The sequence below is a fragment of the Patella vulgata genome, chromosome 6, assembly GCF_932274485.2.
Source record: "Patella vulgata chromosome 6, xgPatVulg1.2, whole genome shotgun sequence".
NCBI classification, from domain to species: domain Eukaryota; kingdom Metazoa; phylum Mollusca; class Gastropoda; family Patellidae; genus Patella; species Patella vulgata.
In genome coordinates, this window is record NC_065884.2 from 73,188,869 (window position 1) to 73,205,593 (window position 16,725).

Here is a 16,725-nt window from a genome sequence, read left to right on the forward strand (position 1 = left end):
GAATCGAAAACAAAACGCCACTTGACTCAATGACAAACCTTATGATACAGCGCGGACATGCTAAACATTCGACCATCCAACCTACCCTGAGTACAAGCAGAATTTTTGATAAATAGATAGTCAGAAGATATTAAGTGAGATAGTGTAGGCCTATCTATCTATTTACAATACAATATTTGTTGTTTCTGTAGCCAGATTAATTCATGAAGCTGGGAATGTGATGAGAAGAGGGGATTATATTACCTGACATAGACTTTCTACCTAAATTAACCAAACAATTTTTTAAAATCTTATAATGTGTTAACATGTGTATATTATTGTGAAAAACAGTTTAAAATTCCATCTGGTTGCTGTGTTGTCTTATTGTTCATAATTTAAAAATAATAAATTTGGGAGCTTAAGTATTAAAGGGAGATAATGAAAGCAAAATGTTGGGCTGAAAACATAAAAGGGGGACAATTCTTCTTTTACTTTCCACAGATTTCAAAATAATTAGCTGCAACAAGATTGTGATAGATTAACAATATTAGAAAATAAATATTTTATACACTAAAAATAGCTATATATAATACAAATACACTTGGGTCATGGGACAGTTGGGTCAAAGACACCAAAGTTCTAGGTCTCAGACCCAATATGCCGAAAATGACTCAAGATCTAGGCCAAGGGCCAACACTTTGTGTAATAATAATAATAATAATAATCGTTTTCTATATTGCTGAACATCCAGTCAGTCTGACTGCTCTGTGCCACTTTACATTGTAAATAAACAAAGAAATACAAAGAAATGAGGCAAAGTCTGGAAATGAGGCACATGCCACTAACAATGTCAGGCACAGATTCAAGCTTTGTCAGGCACAAAACCTCTGGTGCCTGTCATTTTGTCAGGCACTGATTTGTCTTTTTTTAATAATATTAATGCATGTCCGGCAATAAATTAAAAATGTCAGGTACCATTTCATTAGGGCCCGACATTTTGTCAGGTAAATCTAAAACAGTTATTATATATATAGAATATATATATATACATTAGGTTTTAGAAAGAAAGAAGTAATTTCTTCTTTTCAAGCGCTTTCACAAACTACGAAAACAGAATATGCTGAAAATTTCGGTCAAATTGTTTGACTCTGAACCGAGATATTAGCAATTCAATTTTAGACAAGCCTTGAACGACATTACTAACTTTGGTGCGATAATAAACCAAGTCTTGATTATCCATTTTTATGTTAAATCCTCCATCACAGAATGTATTCAAATCCACTAAATATCGCAGACTAGCGATGACACCGAGAGTTGATTATGGTCTGGATAAGTTAATTAATGTCTAATTAATAATGTAGAAAAATGATTTTTTCTTCAGAATATCAAGTTTGAATACTTTTATGATTACGTAGACTTCTCATCTGTGTAATTGTTTACAACAAATATCACAAGGGTATTTATCCAGTATGAGTTCTGGTGTGTTGTTGTAGATTACTACTAGTTTTAAATGATTTATTACAAACATCACATTTATATGATTTTTTACCAGTATGAATTCTTGTGTGTTCCTGTAGATGATTATGACAACTAAATGATTTACTACAAACATCACATTTATATGCTCCCTCCCCAGTTTGAATCATAACGTGTCTCTTAAAATGACCATTTTCTGTAAACGATTTAGTACAAACGTCACAAGAAAAATGTTTTATACCAGTATGGGTTCTAGTGTGTGAATGTACACTGTCAATAGTGGAAAACGATTTCTTACAAACATCACAAGAAAAGGGTTTTTCACCAGTATGAATTCTGGTGTGTTGTTGTAGATTACTACTTTGTGTAAATGATTTACCACAAACATCACAAGAAAAAGGTTTTTTCTACAGTATGAATTCTGGTGTGTATCTGGAGACTACCACTAGTGATAAAAGATTTTTTACCAACATCACAAGAAAAGGGTTTTTCTCCGGTACGAGTTCTGGTGTGTCTCTGTAGATGACTACTAGTGATAAATGATTTTTTACAAACACCACAATTATACTCAGCCAAATTAAAAACTTGACACTCGGGATTTTGGGGACTAGATTTTTAATATTTGGTTTAAGGCAACTATTTTAGTGTTATGTTGTGCACAGAAGACCTTGACATCAACAGAAAGCAAGAATACGTCTCGCCGAAAGTCCTTGACATTGATAACGTTCGTGATGTCACAGTACCCCCCAAAATGCAATTCACAGACTTGGAGAACAATCGGAATAAAGTGTTTAGTAACGGTTGTGGCCTCCTCTAGTGTCTCGTACTGCCACACAACGTCTTCTCATGGATCTCAGAACATTAGTAAACACTACCTGAGGAAGACGTTGCCACTGCTCAGCAAGAGCATGTTGAAGGTCCTGCAACATCAGTGGTGGATTCACTTGCTGACGAACACGTCGACCCAGTTCATCCCAGATGATGAATTTCAGAATCAAGGAAATTTCAGCTTTGTGCAACAATGATAGTTATGGACAATGATAGACCCAGTTATTGACAATTATAGACCCAATTATGGACAATGGTAGACCCAGAACAGTAGAAAATTTATCCCCATATTTATAGACATAATAATTTTTTATTTAATTATTTCTGTAGTTTTGTCATCCGAGTTCAGCTTTAAATAAAAATAAATACTTGCAGTGTCGGTAAGTTGCCACATGAGTGAGTTTAAAAGATAGACAAGCGGTTGCCATGCAAGATACGCCCACATTTGGCAAGAGATGGACAGAGAACAAGCTCAGAGGCCATAATTCAGGAAGTGATGGAAGGAATTTCGAAAGGAACCGTGATCTGTTGGTTATAAACATACATTTCAAGTTTAAACCAAATCGGATAAATGAAATGAAATGGGGTTTAACGTCCTACTGTTCTGCTCCTATACTGCTCTAATGAAGACGGGCATACGCCATACAGTGTGCTATGAGGGAAATTTTGCCCGGGCAGCGGCACTATCGCCTACTCTTATATCAAATTCCAACTACCAGGGGATCTTTTACATGCATTCCAATATATACACGGGACCTCGGTTTTTCGTATCATCCAAGGACTAGACAGCTGTCCTCGTCAGGCCCTCCGTTCTGCACCACTGACAAGGGGAAACCACGTCGGAAAATCTGGATGAACTTTCTCGGCAAATGCAGGGATAGAACACACAACCTCCAGGCTAGCGAGCCAGCGTCTTAACGACCGTGGCTCCCCAAATCGGATAAAAATTGTGACCTCTACAGTGTTCACAAGCTAAGAACGTGATTTTTCGTACAATCAGGGGCCATAATCCAAGAAGTAACAGTCCGATATGCGTGAATATCTACAGTAATCTAGGTCTTCGGGATATAAAAATATTTTAAGTTTCATCAAAATCAGAAAAAAATTATGACCTCCAGAGGGTCCACGACCTTGGTACCATATACCTTGACACTATTTGCATATAAGGATTGGCCATTTTGTCGGGCAGTTTTGATCCTATTTTTTACGAAATTCAAACTCAACCATCGTTATGGTGTAACGATGATATATTTCACTGGTTTTTAAAATCTGATAAAAAATAGTGGCCTCTAGAAGGTACACAAGCTAACAAGGCAATTTCTCGTACAATCAGTGTAACATAATCCAGGAAGTTACAGTCTGATATTGTCAAATAGCGAAAGTAACCAAGATCTTTGGGACATAAACATATGTTTTAAGTTTCATCAAAATCTGATAAAACTTGTGACAGATAACAATATGTGGGCAGATAACAATATGTGGGCATATAAAAACAGACGAAACTACATGAGGTGATTCTGAATTGAGAACCGTTACAATATATACGTCATTGGTTACAATCAACTAAATTAGGAAAAAAATCGCCGAGTTCTAGCAAAAATTTTAATAAATTCGTAACTACATATTTATAAAAGTCAAACGAATAAAGAAGTTTTTCGTCTCATTTGGCGGTGGTCGAACACAATCATAAGCCATGTCATGTATGCTAGTCATGAGTTTAATCCCATGGTGTTAAGTGAGAAGGAGTAGGGTCTGCTATCTAACATCATGGGTTTTCTCCCGCTTCTAACAACCCCTGCACACAAGCGAATTAACAGATAAATATAATGTGTTAGTTCCAAAATGTCTTGGTTAAAGATGAGTGGACTTTAAGCCTAAAACTAAAACATCAACAAATACTTATAAACAACAAAATTTGCTATTATATATGGTATATTACATCAACAAATACTTTAAAACTTTAGAATATGATATTATATATAACGTATTACATCAATAAATATGCTATTATCAATGGTATATTACAAAGATATATACATACATATAATGTCTATTACAAAGATATATTACAAAAATAATGATTGACAAGAAAATGATTTTCCTACAGTGTAGTTTTGTCATCCGAGTTCAGCTTTAAATAAAAGTAAATTTTAATCTTGCACTGTTGGTAAGTTGCCACATGAGTGAGTTTAAAAGATAGAAAAGCAGTTGCCATGCAAGATACGCCCACATTTGGCAAGAGATGGACAGAGAACAAGCTCAGAGGCCATAATTCAGGAAGTGATGGTCCAATATGCTCGAATATCGAAAGGAACCGTGATTTGTGGGTTATAAACATACATTTCAAGTTTAAACCAAATCGGATAAATGAAATGAAATGGGGTTTAACGTCCTACTGTTCTGCTCCTATACTGGGCTAATGAAGATGGGCATACGCCATACAGTGTGCTATGAGGGAAATTTCGAACGGGCAGCGGCACTATCGCCTACTCTTATATCAAATTCCAACTACCAGGGGATCTTTTACATGCATTCCAATATATAGATGGGACCTCGGTTTTTGACGGTTGTAATAGTTAATAGATTTGTAGAGAATTGCATGTGCCATGGCTATTTATAGTATCATACTGTCAGAAAGTTGGTCTCGACACGGCTAATGTGCATGCTTCAGTGGTAGTCTCGAACTATCAGCGATGGACTGTATTTCTGTAGAGTGCATGGTTCACCCTATCTCTGGTATGAGTTTTGGTGTGTTGCTGTAGATTGCTACGAGTAAACGATTTACTACAAACATCAAGAAAAGTTTTTTTTTTCTTCAGTATGGGTTCTGGTGTGTCGTTGTAGACTATCATTAGTGGGAAATGATTTACTACAAACGTCACAAGAAAAGGGTTTTTCCCCAGTGTGAATTCTGGTGTGTCTCTGTAGATTACCACTATTGTTAAATGATTTACTACAAACATCACATTTATATGGCTTCTCGCCAGTATGAATCATCATGTGTTTATTTAAATTACATCTGTCTTTGAATGATTTACCACAAATATCACATTTATAGTTTTTATTGGAGACAGAATGTTTTGACATTTTCATCTTTTCTCCTGAATCTTCTCTCTGAAAGAAAACCCATAAATAATTAAATTTACTGTTTAATAATTTCCTTCAAAATTAACCATAAACCATCTTAGCTTTTGACTTGAAATGCTGTAGTTTTATTTCAGGTGAGAAAATGACAGATCATGTTATTTTTACCTGGATCTAATTGTTAGAAGTAATGAAATAGCCAGTTTAATTTAATTAAATTCAGAATTCAATTTATTTCAAACACTAACCATAAACACAGGTATATTTTTCAACCTCAAATAAAATATCAGTAGCGACTCAGTCGCCATTTAAAGGCAACAGACATTGTTTTACCACAAATGGAGCCGTTTGTGGTAACATCTTGCTCACATGAGGTTAACAAGGTATCTCTTTATTTGGGTTGAAGGTTTTTTTACCACAGATGGAGCAGTATGTGGTTAACAAGGAACCATTTAAAAATCAACAGTACAATCGCATAAAAAGTGTGACCTCTAAAATGTGATTGTTTTTGTACAATTAGGGGCCATAATCCAAGAAGTTGTGTTTTGATATGCAAGATCTTTTGGATATAAACATATAGCTTAAGTTTCACCACAATCAGATAACAATTGTGACATATGTGCCATTTTGTCAGGCAGTTTTGTCCCGATTTTCACGAAATTTGAACTCAACCATCATCAGGGAGTAAAGATGATATATTGAAATGCTTTTAAAAATCACACAAAAATTGTTACCTCTTGAACATAATCCAGAAAAATATAGTCCAATATGTGCAAATATCGAAAGGAACCAAGATCTTTTGGGGATAAACTTATATTTAAAGTTTTGACAAAATCAGATGAAAATTGTGACCCGTAGAGGGTCCGCAAGCAAATGGCAGTGGCTAAATACCACGCTCCAAAATACCACGCTCCAAAATACCACGCTCGTCCCTATTACTTCTATACAAATGTAACGTGGTACGAGATTTTGGTACCACATACTTTATAATTTTGGTGATTTTACCTTATTAAAAGCTTATTTTGCAAATTACATTAATTATTTAATGAATTTCGATGTTTTATACTATTTATAGATGATATTTACACTTAATGTTTAATATATTCTAATTCAGACAGTAGATCGGTCCGTTAAAATAATCGCCATTTAGGTTCGGTGTAAAATTTATTGTAACCCATTTAAAAAGACCCTACGTGGTATATTGGACTACTGGGTAGATGATGAAACAAACCGTAGCAGATAAAAAGTGGTACAATAAAATAGGATGATACGAAAGTGCAATGAGTTGATAAGTAAAAAAAAACCGTGGTACAGTAGAATCCAAGGCTGAGATAACAGTACCACGTTCGCTTGCTGCTTCTATACAAACGAAACGTGGTACACGACTTTAGCAAATTATGTTGATTATTTAATCCATTTTGATGTTTTTATAGGGTATTAATATTATACTGCACCCCATTTAAAAAGACCATACGTGGTATATTGGGTAGATATGAAACAAAATATGGCAGGTAAAAAAGGTGTATAATAAAATATGTGGATGATACGAGAGTACCGTGAGTTAATAGTTAATAAAAAAAAGTGGTATAATAGAACCCGGGGCCGAAATAATCGTACTACGCTCGCCTTACCGGCTCTATGCAAATGGAACGTGGTACGCGACTTCGGTACGGAAATGTGGTATGCTCGCCTTACTGGTATAATAGAATCCAGAGCTGAGATAACCGTACTACGCTCGCCTTATTGGTTTTATACAAACTGAACGTGGAACGCGACTTCGGTACAAAAAACGTGGTATAATAGAATCCTAGATTGAGATAACCGTACCACGCTCGCCTTACTTCTATGCAACGGAAACGTGGTATGTTCGCCTTACTGGTATAATAGAATACGAGACTGAGATAATCGTACCATGCTCGCCTTACTTCTGTGCAACGGAAACGTGGTATGGTCGCCTTACTGGTATAATAAAATTCAGAGCTCAGATAACCGTACCACGCTCGCCTTACTGGTTTTATACAAACGGAACGTGGTACGCGACTTCGGTACAAAACACGTGATATAAAAGAATACGAGACTGAGATAATGATAATCGTACCACGCTCGCCTTACTGGTTTTATACAAACTGAACGTGGTACACGACTTCGGTACAAAAACGTGGTATACTAGAATTCAATACTGATCCAGATAACCGTACCACACCCGCCTTATTGCTTCTATAAACTGAAACGTGGTATACTCACCTTACGGCTCCAATACAAATGAAACGTGGTACGCGACTTTGGTACCACGTGCTTTTATAATTATAGAAATTTTGCATTTTTTGAAGAAGATTTTGCAAATTGTGTTGATTAATTAATCCATTTTGATGTTTTTTTATAGGCCATATTTACACTTTATGTTAAAATAAATTACATGACAGATAGTCGATTGTTCGGTTAATAATCATACGGTTAATAATACTTGTACTGTGTAAAAGTTATTGTACTATACCCTACTTAAACAGACCCTAAGTGGTAAATTGGGCTATAGGCTTGATATGAAACAAAACGTGGCAGGTAAAAACGTAGTATAATAAAATATGAAGATGATACGAAAGTGCAATGGGTCGATAAGTAAAAAAACGTGGTACAATAGAATCCGAAGCTGAGATAAGAGTACCACGCTCGCCCTACTGCTTCTTTACAAACGAAACGTGGTATGCGACTTTGGCTTATTTTGCAGACTATGTTGATTATTTAACCCATTTTTATGTTTTTATAGGCCATGTATTCTAACCCATTTAAAAAAGGGTAAACGTGGAATAACAAATATAAGGATTACAACAATCGGACGTTAAATAAAGCTATTTCACAAACACACAACAAACTCGCGGGTTGAAATGGTTAAGCTACTTCGGAAGAGTGCCATTAGGAAAAAGGCAGCATTCAACAACCAGTTTCCTACCGACTTTTAAAACCCTTTTCAGTCGAAATTCATGTCAAAGTGTCATGGCCATAATAGGATCAAATCTTTTTACAGGTCACAAGTTGACAAATTGTAGGCTATACAGTTATCTCAGCCTCGAATTAAAAGGCACGTGGTACCAAAGCCGCGTACCTCGTTTCCGTTGTATACAAGCAGTACGGCGAGCGTGGTAGGGTTATCTCAGCCCCGGATTGTATTATACCACTTTTTTTTAACTATCTCGTATCATCCACATATTTTTATACCCCGTTTTTACCTGCCACGTTTTGTTTCATATATACCCAATCTACCATGAGTTGATAATTAAAAAAAAGTGGCATAATACAATCAGGGGCTGAGATAATCGTAGGACGCCCGTCTTACTGGTTCTATACAAACGGAACGTCGTAGCGACTTCGGTACAAAAAACGTGGTAACCGCGAGTATACCACGTTTCAGTTGTATAGAAGCAGTAAGGCGGGTGTGGTACGGTTATCTCGATCAGTATCGAATTCTGATACCTAGGACGTCCGCCTTACTGGTTCTATACATATTGGACTATTGGCTAGATATGAAACAAAACGGGACAGGTAAAAACGTGGTATAACAAGCCAACAGTGAGGCTGATGTCCCCCGCCGAAATAGGAAAATAATTAGAGGACACATATAAAAATCAAATTGCGTATCGCTCTGCTTACCCTGAGCAGAAAATGCTCATTATCAAACTTAGTCAAGGTATTACTGTAATGAAACTATACACCAAGTTTCATCAATCTCACTTAATTAGAACTAAAGTTATCGTGTCCCAAAGCATCAACCAATCAAATTGCTTATCTCTGCTTACCCTAAGCGGAAAATGCTCATCTTCGAACTCCATCAAGGCATTGACCTAATCAACACATACACCAAGTTTGAACATTCTAGCTCAATTAGGAAGAGAGTTATCGTGCCCCAAAGTATCAACCAATCAAATTGCTTATCTCTGCTTACCCTAAGCGGAAAATGCTCATCTTCGAACTCCATCAAGGCATTGACCTAATAAACACATACACCAAGTTTGAACATTCTAGCTCAATTAAAAGTTATCGTGTCCCAAAGCATCAACCAATCAAATTGCTTATCTCTGCTTACCCTAAGCGGAAAATGCTCATCTTCGAACTCCATCAAGGCATTGACCTAATCAACACATACACCAAGTTTGAACATTCTAGCCCAATTAGGAAGAGAGTTATCGTGTCCCAAAGCATCAACCAATCAAATTGCTTATCTCTGCTTACCCTAAGCGGAAAATGCTCATCTTCGAACTCCATCAAGGCATTGGCCTAATAAACACATACACCAAGTTTGAACATTCTAGCTCAATTAGGAAGAGAGTTATTGTGTCCCAAAAAGTGTGACGGACAGACAGACGGACGGACAGACGGACAGACAGACAGACGGACAGACAGACAGACAGACAGACAGACAGACAGACAGACAGACAGACAGACGGACAAACCCATTTTAATAGTCCCCTGCTTTCTTCGAAAGGCGGGGGACAATAAAATATGAGGATGATGCGAAAGTACAATGAGTTGATAAGTAAAAAAAAAAATTGGTAGGCTACAATTGTATCCGAGGCTGAGATAACGATACCATGCCCGCCTTACTACTTCTATGCAAACGAAACGTGGTACGCGACTTCGCTTATTTTGCAAATTATGTTGATTATTTAATCCATTTTGATGTCTTTTAGTCTTTACAGGCCACACACTGTACCACATTTTAAAAGGTCCTACGTGGTATATTGGGTAGATATGAAACAAAACGTGGCAGGTGAAAAGGGGGTGTGATAAAATATGTGGATAAAACATTTCCCTCGCAGAACACTGTATGACGTATGCCAGTCTTCATTAGCTAAGTCGTCGGAGCAGAACAGTAGGACGTTTAACTAAACCCCATTTCATTTCCAATATATCATGTAAGGTCTTTTTAAGCAGGGTATAGTATAATAACTTTTACACAGTATTATTAACCGTATGATCATTAACCGACCGATAGGTTATCTGCATTGTAATTAATTTTAACATAAAGTGTAAATATTAATATGGCATATAAAAACATGAAAATGGGATAAATAATCAACACAATTTGCAAATTTTGCTACAAATAATGTAAAGTGCCTATAAATTAAAAAGACGTGGTACCGAAGTCGCGTACCACGTTCCGTTTGTGTCTATAGCACAAGTAAGCGTGGTACGGCTCTCGCAGCCCCGGATTCTTTTACATCATTTTATTTTTTTTAAATATCAACGTATGGTTCTTTCTTATCGTCCCCATATTTTATTATACCACGTTAATTTTTACCTGCCGCGTTTTGTTTCATATCTACGCCTATCTAATATTCCAATGTACCACGTAGGGTCTTTTTAAATTGGGTATAATAAAGGTTACACCGTATTATTAACCGTATGCATCAACCGACCGATCGGCTATCTGTATTATAATTTATTTTAAGATAAAGTATAAATATAGGCTATAGCCTATAAAAACATCAAAATTGATTAAATGGTCAACATATTTTGAAAAATTAGCTATAAATAATGTAAAATCCCTATAATTAAATAGTAAGTGGTACCGAAGCAGCGTACCACGTTTCGTTTCTATAGAAGCAGTAAGGCGAGCGTGGTATTTTGAAGCGTGGTAATAACCAGAGTTAAGTAGTTTGTTCATTTAAAATCGATGAAATCTGTTTAAAATTTACAACGGTTCAGACAGTACCTTACATAAGTTTTGAGATAGGGGTTTCAGGTCTAAATTTTAAATGACAGAAAAAATTTTTTAAAAAATATTTTCTGAAAATATAGGCCTACATAAATGCTACCCAATTTTTTTTATTTCATCAAAATATTCTAATTAGATCCAAAGTTATGCAATTTTAAAATTCGAGATTGATGTCAATAATGTAATCAAAATGCTCTATACCAGTCAATGCCTACCATGGAACCAAAATAAGTGCTTTTCAGTCATATCTGAGTGACGTCATAATCGGTATTTTCCCTTCAGAATTGCTAGTACCAATTTTAAAACCCAAATACGCATGTTATAGTCAGGTAAAATTTATTAAAATCGTAATAATTTGAATGATAATATTTCAAATATTTATAATCTGGATGATACCACAAAAAATGTAGGCTATATTTAGTCAAAATTTAGCAAAATTCAGTCAGCAAAACAGAAAAATCCTGATTTCTACGGCTGTAATTGTCGTAGCTTGGGGTATCACACATCATAAGAGCGGTATTTTCTCGTGCATTTCCTGTACATAAATGGTAATTTCAATTACATTTCAATAATTTTTGAGTCTGAATCTTTGCAGATATTGAGACTGATACTAAACTATTACAATACAATTGCTAGTAATACATTTAAATAAAATAGTAATTCAGAATCATAGATTGAAGTGGGCTATATTTCAGACGCTGGCTGTCAGATTTCACTCTATGGTCACACGACCTGAAACCCCTACTATGTAATTGGCCTATTTTAATTTGATATTTTTCATTGCCCAAACTCAAACGATTGAAATGATCGGGCTTTGTTTTAATTGCTACACGTTGGATCTGTCCAAGTTAAACCACCCCCGCAACAACTTCATTGGTTTCGCCCGACGTAGTTGTCTTCCAATCATTCGAACATGTTTATCATGAAAGGAGCGCTATATAAATACATGTAATAATAATAATAATAAAAAATACTCAAGAGAGAATTTTTCTATTCGTTGGAATATTTAATTGTGCAATGGATTTTATTTAACGGGAGTTGATTTCAAACACACAGGTAAGTTGATAATAACCAGAGATAAGTAGTTTGTTCATGATCGATGAAATCCCATTTGGAGGTGGTCGAACACAATCATAAGCCATGTCATGTATGCTAGTCCTGAGTTTAATCCCATGGTTTTAAGTGACAAGGAGTAGGGTCCGCTATCTAACTTCATGGGTTTTCTCGGGGTACTGAGGTTTTCTCCCGCTACTAACAACCCCTGAACACAAGCGAATTAAGAGATAAATATATGTGTTAGTCCCAAAAAGACCTGGTCAAAGTCCCATTCCTCTCTCTACTATCAAGACTGAAAAATCCTTTAAATCAACAAAATATGCTATTATATATGGTATATTACACCAACAAATACTTTAAAACTATAAAATATGCTATTATATACGGTATATTACACTGACAAATACTTTAAAACTATATAATATGCTATTATATACGGTATATTACACTGACAAATACTTTAAAACAACAAAATATGCTATTATATACCGTATATTACATCAACAAGTACATTAAAACAACAAAATATGCTGTTATATATGGTATATTACACTGACAAATACTTTAAAACTATAAAATATGCTATTATATACGGTATATTACATCAACAAATACTTTAAAACTATAAAATATGCTATTATGGTATATTACACTGACAAATACTTTAAAACTATAAAATATGTCTATATTAAAAAGATATGTATACATATTATTTCTTTCAAATTATCTATGGTATATTACAAACATATATATGATATATATACATGTCTAAATTACAAAAATAATGATTGACAAGAAAATGATTTATCTTGGGTGTCTTATTCTCTAGTATGAATTCTTTTATGATGAAAAAGACTACTATGGTGTGTAAATGATTTTTTACAAACATCACAAGAAAAGGGTTTGTCACCGGTATGGGTTCTGGTGTGTACATGTAGATCACTACTAGAGGTAAAAGATTTACCACAAACATTACAAGAAAAGGGTTTTTCACCAGTATGGGTTCTGGTGTGTCTATGTAGACCACTTCTAGTGGTAAAAGATTTTTTACAAACATCACAAGAAAAGGGTTTTTCGCCAGTATGAATTTTGATGTGTTCCTGTAGATGAGTTCTACGAGTAAATGATTTATTACAAACATCACAAGAAAAGGGTTTTTCACCAGTATGAATTCTAGTGTGTTGATGTAGATCACTACTAGCAGTAAATGATTTATTACAAACATCACAAGAAAAGAGTTTTTCACCGGTATGAATTCTAGTGTGTCGATGTAGATTACTACTATTGTTAAATGATTTCCTACAAACATCACATGAAAAGGGTTTTTCACCAGTGTGGCTTTTGGTGTGTACATGTAGATTACTACTAGCCCTGAATGATTTACTACAAACATTACAACTAAAGGGTTTTTCACCAGTATGAATTCTAGTGTGTTGCTGTAGATTACCACCAGTTGTAAATGATTTACCACAAACATCACAAGAAAAGGGTTTTTGTAAAGCATGAGTTCTGGTGTGTCGTTGTAGATTACCACTTTGGTTAAATGATTTACCACAAACATCACATATATATGGCTTCTCGCCAGTATGAATCATCATGTGTTTACTTAAATTAGCATAGTTTGTTAGTGATTTACCACAAATATCACATTTATAGTTTTTATTGGAGACAGAATGTTTTGACATTTTCAGCTTTTCTCCTGAATCTTCTCTCTGAAAGAAAACCCATTAATAATTAAATTTACTGTTTAATTATTTTTATCAAAATTAACCATAAACCATTCTAGGTTTTGACTAGAAATGCTGTAGTTTTATTCCAGGTTAGAAAATGACAGATTTAACCTGGATTAAATTAGTAGAAGTAATGAAATGGCCATAATTTCACAGCTTAATTCAATTAATTTCAGAATTCAATTTATTTCAAACACTATCCATAAACACAGGTATATTTTTCAAACTCAGATAAAATATCAGTAACGACTCAATCGCCATTTAAAAAGTCAAGACATTTTTTTTACCACAAATGGAGCAGTATGTGGTAACATCTTGCTCACATGAGGTTAACAAGGTATCTCTTTATTTGGGTTGAATGTTTTTTACCACAGATGAAGCAGTATGTGGTTAACAAGGAATCATGGGCGTCACACCTGGAGTCCGCCCCCCCCCCAATTGTTTTTCTAGGGGGGGGGGGGTCTGAATATACTTGGACACCCCCCCCCAAATTTACATAGTAGGCCCAAACTCCTATTTATTTACAACAATTATTAGGATTAGTTAAGATTCTATCTGTATAAAACCTGTACATATCCCCATATTATGGTTTATATTGCTAAAATAAAACACGGACATAATCATCCTGGAAACATGTGTGAAGTGAAAAGTACCTGTGTGTTCCATAAAATTGTGGTCTAGTTAGCCTGTCAGTAATATTTTGTTAATTGTTTTCTGCCACTTATCAGAGTGAATCGCATGTAGGTACCCAAAAACATAACCGCCTAAACCATATATCTTTCGCCCGCTCAGCCAGCAACGTAACCATAATGCTTTTGCACGCGGTGTCTTGGTAGACAGCATGGTCACATGGTGTTTGTTTATATTTTTTAGGCGTTTAAAAAATGGGTTAGGGTTAGGGGTTAGGGTTGCGGACCCCCCCCCCCCCAATATATATTTTATGCCTACGCCTCTGCAAGGAATCATTTAAAAATCAACAGTACAATGCATAAAAAGTGACACCTCTAAAATGTGATTTTTTTTGGTACAATTAGGGGTCATAATCCACGAAGTTGATTTTTGGTATGCAAGATCTTTTGGATATAAACATATAGTTTAAGTTTCATCAATCATAATCAGATAACAATTTTGACCTCTAAGAGTGACCATTTTGTCAGGCAGTTTCGTTCCGATTTTCACGAAATTTGAACTCTACCATCATCAGGGAGTAACGACGATATATTGAAACGGTTTTTAAAATCACACAAAAATTGTTACCTCTAGAGGATTCACAAGCTAGTCACAATATTTTCGTAAAATCAGTGACTATAATCCAGAAAGATATGGTCCAATATGCGCGAATATCGAAAGGAACCAAGATCTTTGTTATATAAACAAATCGAAATTGGGTAAAAATTGTAACATCTACATGTAGAGGGTTCACAACCTTGATATTACACACTTTAACACTATTTGCGAACAGTGGGTGGCCATTTTGCCCAGTAATTTCATTAGGGTGTAACGGCGAGAGAGAGAGAAATGGGGTTTAACATCAAAAGCCATGTTGTCTTCGACTCAATCGAAATTACAAGTAAATAGTCAAAATTTTTAAGAGAGAACTTTTTTATTCATTGAAATATTTAATTGTGCAATGCATTTTATTTAACCGGAGATGATTTTTTCAAACACACAGGTAATTCTATAATAACCAGAGTTAAAAGGTTTGTTCATTTAAAATCGATGAAATCTGTTTAAAATTTACGACGGTTCAGACAGTACCTTACATAAGTTTTGAGATAGGGGTTTCAGGTCTAAATTTTAAATGACAGAAAAAAATTTTTAAAAAATATTTTCTGAAAATATAGGCCTACATAAATGCTACCCAATTTTTTTTATTTCATCAAAATATTCTAATTAGATCCAAAGTTATGCAATTTTAAAATTCGAGATTGATGTCAATAATGTAATCAAAATGCTCTATACCAGTCAATGCCTACCATGGAACCAAAATAAGTGCTTTTCAGTCATATCTGAGTGACGTCATAATCGGTATTTTCCCTTCAGAATTGCTAGTACCAATTTTAAAACCCAAATACGCATGTTATAGTCAGGTAAAATTTATTAAAATCGTAATAATTTGAATGATAATATTTCAAATATTTATAATCTGGATGATACCACAAAAAATGTAGGCTATATTTAGTCAAAATTTAGCAAAATTCAGTCAGCAAAACAGAAAAATCCTGATTTCTACGGCTGTAATTGTCGCAGCTTGGGGTATCACACATCATAAGAGCGGTATTTTCTCGTGCCTTTCCTGTACATAAATGGTAATTTCAATTACATTTCAATAATTTTTGAGTCTGAATCTTTGCAGATATTGAGACTGATACTAAACTATTACAATACAATTGCTAGTAATACATTTAAATAAAATAGTAATTCAGAATCATAGATTGAAGTGGGCTATATTTCAGACGCTGGCTGTCAGATTTCACTCTATGGTCACACGACCTGAAACCCCTACTATGTAATTGGCCTATTTTAATTTGATATTTTTCATTGCCCAAACTCAAACGATCTGGCATTGTTTTAATTGCTACACGTAGATCTGTCCAAGTTAAACCACCCCCGCAACAACTTCATTGGTTTCGCCCGACGTAGTTGTCTTCCAATCATTCGAACATGTTTATCATGAAAGGAGCGCTATATAAATACATGTAATAATAATAATAATAAAATATACTCAAGAGAGAATTTTTCTATTCGTTGGAATATTTAATTGTGCAATGGATTTTATTTAACGGGCGTTGATTTCAAACACACAGGTAAGTTGATAATAACCAGAGATAAGTAGTTTGTTCATGATCGATGAAATCCGTT

At 34.9% G+C, this 16,725-nt stretch overlaps 1 protein-coding gene across 1 annotated transcript; it reads right to left on the reverse strand.

Moving 5' to 3' along the window:
* Positions 1 to 81: 81 nt before the first annotated feature.
* Positions 82 to 13,849, reverse strand: LOC130013223 (gastrula zinc finger protein XlCGF7.1-like). Its single transcript, XM_056101986.1, has 3 exons — positions 12,955 to 13,849; positions 5,322 to 5,397; positions 82 to 86 (listed from the first exon to the last, which is right to left on the reverse strand). Exons 1-3 carry the CDS (start codon positions 13,816 to 13,818, stop codon positions 82 to 84), a joined length of 945 nt encoding a protein of 314 aa, XP_055957961.1. The 5' UTR covers positions 13,819 to 13,849.
* Positions 13,850 to 16,725: the final 2,876 nt, after the last annotated feature.

What these genes read in the sequence shown, in the direction of transcription:
- LOC130013223 (XM_056101986.1), bottom strand. Translation starts at nt 13,818, where the DNA reads ATGTCAAAACATTCTGTCTCCAATAAAAACTATAAATGTGATATTTGT. An exon ending in AAAGAATTCATACTAGAGAA is followed by an intron (nt 5,398 to 12,954) that starts TAAGACACCCAA and finishes GTTTTCTTTCAG; the next exon opens with AGAGAAGATTCAGGAGAAAA.